This window comes from Contarinia nasturtii, unplaced genomic scaffold (assembly GCF_009176525.2).
Source record: "Contarinia nasturtii isolate CC-2019 unplaced genomic scaffold, AAFC_CNas_1.1 Cnas_scaffold_414, whole genome shotgun sequence".
Lineage (NCBI taxonomy): Eukaryota > Metazoa > Arthropoda > Insecta > Diptera > Cecidomyiidae > Contarinia > Contarinia nasturtii.
This window is the reverse complement of record NW_022197768.1, coordinates 3,036,894-3,041,887: the sequence shown is the minus strand read 5'-3', so window position 1 is coordinate 3,041,887 and position 4,994 is coordinate 3,036,894. Positions and strand designations below refer to the sequence as shown.

Genomic DNA, 4,994 nt, shown 5'->3' with positions numbered 1-4,994 from the left:
AGTGGCAACAAGATAAAAAAAAATTATATATATTTGAAACAAACCGGCTCCTTGCCGAACCACCACCACCACCCGTTTGGTAGTTGTTTTGGGGTTTTATACTTGCTCTTCTTTCTTACATCAAGAATAGTTTGCCTTGTGCCTCCAAAGTGATTCGGTGCACATTTAACCCAAAAAATGTAAAACGAATACATCGCTTTCACATAAATACAAAAAAAAAACACACACATACAAATGATATAGAGAGAACGCCGATCGACTGACTAAAAAGAAAATTGCATGCGAAACATATTGAGAACGGAGTCGACAATTTTTGTCGTCTTCGTATTTCATAGTGTTTTGCCCATGGTACCCAGTTTCATTGTAGCCTCTCTCCCATTCTCTTTCAATCTTTCTCACTATTTTCATTTGGCTATGCACACAATGCTACGACACATCGACAACAAAACGACAGCAGCACAAATAAAAGTGTAAATGCTGAAAACCTCAAACCCAAGATAAATACGGTACACAAATTTCTATTTGTTCGGATGCAAGTGAGAATATAAGCTCTTCAGTTTCTCACAGTCTCTCGAGTGGTGAATTATGCATGCAAACGATTTATCTAATGAAACATTATAACGATTTGGTAGAAAAATTTTATCAACAAATTTTGTATAAACAGAATTAAACGAAGCAAATGGCAGCTGGGCGAAAAGTGAGAAAAACAGACAGATAGACAGAGAGAGTGAGAGAGAAAGAGAGAGAGAGGAATCGGGAGTGAAATGTACACATACAGACGCTCATACATATTGGACCGAGTTGAGCAATAACAGAAGATGAAAAAAATAATAATAATACGAACGAAATTCAAATTTGGAACAATAAAGAGGACGTGAATTAAAGTGGAATATTACCGAGCTGAGAAACGGATGCCAGTATGCAAACAAACGCAAACAACACAGGCACAAACACATAGATAGATTGACAGAGAGAGAGAGTGAGCGGGGAGCACTTTGAAAAACCGAGACGTAGAAGTGATGTGCCGTATTTATTTATTGCACTACATCAATTTAATTTTATCATGGTTTGGGGGCGTTTGAGGAAAGGCGCTCGGATTATTCATTGCGAATAGTCGGCACAATACACACTTGCAAAACAAAAACAACAACAATTGCAATGGCAGCAATAGTAATGGCAATACCAGCACAACACAAATATGCATGCTTCATATGTGAGGATGAAATGGATTGTTTACCAAATAAAAACTGAATAATGCATAGTATCTTTCGATTTGCACAGAGTCGCATCAAGATTATTGAGTTTTCATATTGCTTTCTATCCACTGATTTACTGCAGTTTTTTGCACAGTGACGATGCATCGATCAATGCACTTTATCGGTTCAGTTTGTTTCTAATTTTCTTTTGGTAATATAAAAAAAGTGAAAATTAATCGCATTGAATCCACACATCTTCATTGTTCGTATTTTTTTTTTAAATTCAATTGAATGAAAAATAGATTCGAATAGAAAATAAACAAATGATAAATAAAATTCAACGTAAACAATGCCATTTGAATTATTCGGTTGTGTGCTCACTGCTCAATCATACTGAAGTTGGCCACAAAACCATGACATATTCAACACAAATCAACTGTTGAAATCACTGTGAACTAGCCAACTGACACTTGACATTTAACATATTTAGTCATGTCAAAATAAATACATAACAACGGATTGAATCTCACGTCTAATCAAAGGGTTTTTATTTTTATTTTATTTTTGTTGTAAACGAAAAGCCGGAATCAAAATAATAAACATAAATTTCATTGTGGAAAAAGAGTTTCGCGTTAAAACCGTTTCATTCACAAATGTGGTGAAGTTGAAGACTGTGAAAATGAATGTTGAACGTGAAGTAAATGTATTGTTGCCAGAATTCAAAAACAATGAAAATAAAAATGATGATTTATTAACGGAGTTTGTGGACACGATGGAAAGGAATTTTCTATGCCATTTGTGTTCAAAGACATTTCGTCTAAAACATCATTTGTTGGAGCATTTAAAAGTGCACAACAATGAAAAAGAGTATCTGTGTAAGATTTGTGGGCGACCGTTTCGACAGAAGAGTCATTTGACCCAACACAATAAAATTCATACCGGCAAAAAGGAATTTAAGTGCGAATGGTGTTCAAAGCAATTTATGCATCGCGGAGATTTAAAACGTCATTGGAAAACACATCGTACACAATTACCGTTTCGGTGTACATTTTGTACTGATCGATTTGCGGATTGTGTTGAAAAGCAATCACATGAAACCGTATGCAGAAGTCGACGGTTCACGTGTTCAATATGTGATTTTGAAACCGACACCAATGATGCATTGAATGTGCATAAAAATAAGCACATCGGCGAAAGACGATTCATATGTGAAAAATGCCCAAAGGCATTTCGCATGAAACATCATCTCACCGAACATTTGCGAACACACGGCGATGGCAATCAATTAAATCGAAAATTTCAATGCAATATTTGCGAGAAAGCGTTCGCATTGAAGAGCCATTTGAATATACATATGAAATATCACAATGGTAGCCGTGAATTTATATGTTCGCTTTGCACGAAGGCATTTGTACACAGAGGCGATCTTAATCGCCATTTAAAAACGCATGAAAATGCCGTTTCGGTGGTTGAACCAGCCGTTAAATTTTTAGAAGTCATTGTCAAAGAGGAACCAAGACTAGTGGAGACAGATGAAGTGAATGCAACGATCAAAAGAGAATCAAGACTTGAATCGGATGAAAATCATGCTAATCTTAATAAAACATTTGAAAAAATTGATGAAGATGATGATGATGATGACAACGATGACGACAACGACAGAAATGAAACATTCGAATCATTCGATCATGTTGACGACAGTGATGATGAATTCGATCAAAAATTAATGGGTAGCACAGAATGTGAATCAAACGATGAAAATCTTCAAATAAAGGAAGAAAATAAGCAAATTAATGAAGAGAAACCATTACCTTTGATCATTACAAAAGTTGAAACACTAACAGAAGAAATACCAAAAACACGAAAAAAATCACGAACAAAAGTTAAAAGAAAATTGTCTCGCAATGGCGTGAAAGGTGTTAAAAAAAAGACCCAACAGAAACAAGAAGATACTCAAAAAGCACAACAATCCAGTCAATCGCATAAGAGATTTGTGTGCGACATTTGTCAGAAAGATTTTCGAATGAAACATCATCTGGTCGTTCATTTGGTGACACACACCGGCCAAAAGGTAAGCAAAAAATCCCATAAACCTAAAAAAACTTTTTTTAATTGTTTTTTTTTTTTCGTTGTATGTAGAATTATCAATGCGAAGTGTGTTCGAAAAGCTTTGCTCAATCTAGTCATCTTTCCCTGCATCTCAAAACACATACCAAAACATATGCGTTCCCATGTTCGCATTGTTCAAAGCGCTTTCTCCATCGTGGTGATCTACATCGTCATTTGAAAACCCATCGAGAGCTGCCATTTTCGTGTATTTCTTGCAGCCGTCGATTTTCGGATGAAAAATCCAAGGATTTACATGAAAAATTATGCACCAGCCAATTGCATAAATGTCCATTGTGTGATTATATTACGACCACTCGTAGCCGTTTAAAAACTCACATGGTGATCCATACGGGTGAAAAAGCATTCCAATGCGAACTTTGTTCGCGCAGATTTGCCTATAAACAAAATTTGGACAATCATTTAAAAATACATTCGGGTGAAAAGCCATTTGAATGTGAGCAGTGTTCAAGGCCATTCAGATTAAAAGTGCACTTGCAGCGTCACATGAAAACGCATAACAAATAACGTTAAATTTTCACTGAAACCTAATGACATTGTAATATAAAACAGCTCAGGCCAACAATAAAACAAAAACGAGTCTAGTCTTCTTCTTTTTTTGATTTTATTTCCTTTTGGTGAGAAGCAAAGCTCTTTTTTCACTCTACAGATGCAGCGAAATCGAACATTGTGCATTTCCAAGGACATTTTGAAGAAAATTAAAGGGAGATGTAAGTAAGAAAGAGCGACAGAAGTGGGAGGGAAAATATAACAAAATGAAAATGGTTGCAGTTGTTGTTCATTTTTTTTGCATTTCTTTTGAGCGCGTTTGGTGTGTATTTTGGTGAGAGCGTGCTACAATTCCCATATGCCAATACAGAAGTGAAAGCAAGATTTGAAGCGATTTTTTTTCTTTCACCAAAAATAAAACGACGAGAGAATTGAAAACCCCAATTTCACAGTGTACGTGTTGCTGTCCAAAATGCACTTGCATCTCTTTTCTGTTGCTATTCTCGGTCAAATATAGTGACTTAATGCAATTTGTTTGTTTGCTAGACGGACTTTGGTAGTGACATACTCGATTCAATATACATATATGTATATATATGAATGGTCGCTTCTGTTTGTGCTTGTGCATGTGCATACACCGTGCAAAGTTCACAGAACCATATTGAAAATAACAATTTGCCGATTTGCCACAATAAAGTTTTTACAATGTGTATGTGTCGCATATTCTCTCACACTTTGAGATAAATTGGAAATTCGAGACATAAAACGAATTAAATGAAGAAAACGATTGGCAAAGTGGCAAACGAAGAAGACCGAGATGAAGAGGCAGCACAAAAAAAAATTACACGAAATGAATATGGTAGAAAAACGTCCGCAAGCCCAGAAACCAAGCTAAATGCTAAAGAAAGTGTTTTGAGAGAGTGAGCAAGTGAAGATGTGTGTGTGTGTATAGGTTAGTTTTTTGTGAAGCCAATATGCTTTATGTTTTACATACATATTCAAAATTAGCTTTCACAGTGTCACATTGATTAATGAGACTTCACTTCACTCTCGTCTACGACTTGGATGTTGATGATCCCATATATAAGGTTTTTCTATGGCTCTTTTGGTCTGCTGAACAGCAGAATATATATATATACACATATACTCGGCTATATAGACTGTCGGCGTGCTTACAACGAC

General features: G+C 35.8%; 1 protein-coding gene across 1 annotated transcript; it reads left to right on the top strand.

Moving 5' to 3' along the window:
- Positions 1–1,715: 1,715 nt before the first annotated feature.
- On the top strand, positions 1,716–3,897 carry LOC116338589 (gastrula zinc finger protein XlCGF57.1-like). Its single transcript, XM_031763953.1, has 2 exons — positions 1,716–3,267; positions 3,336–3,897. Exons 1-2 carry the CDS (start codon positions 1,876–1,878, stop codon positions 3,828–3,830), a joined length of 1,887 nt encoding a protein of 628 aa, XP_031619813.1. The 5' UTR covers positions 1,716–1,875; the 3' UTR covers positions 3,831–3,897.
- The last annotated feature ends 1,097 nt before the right edge of the window (positions 3,898–4,994 follow it).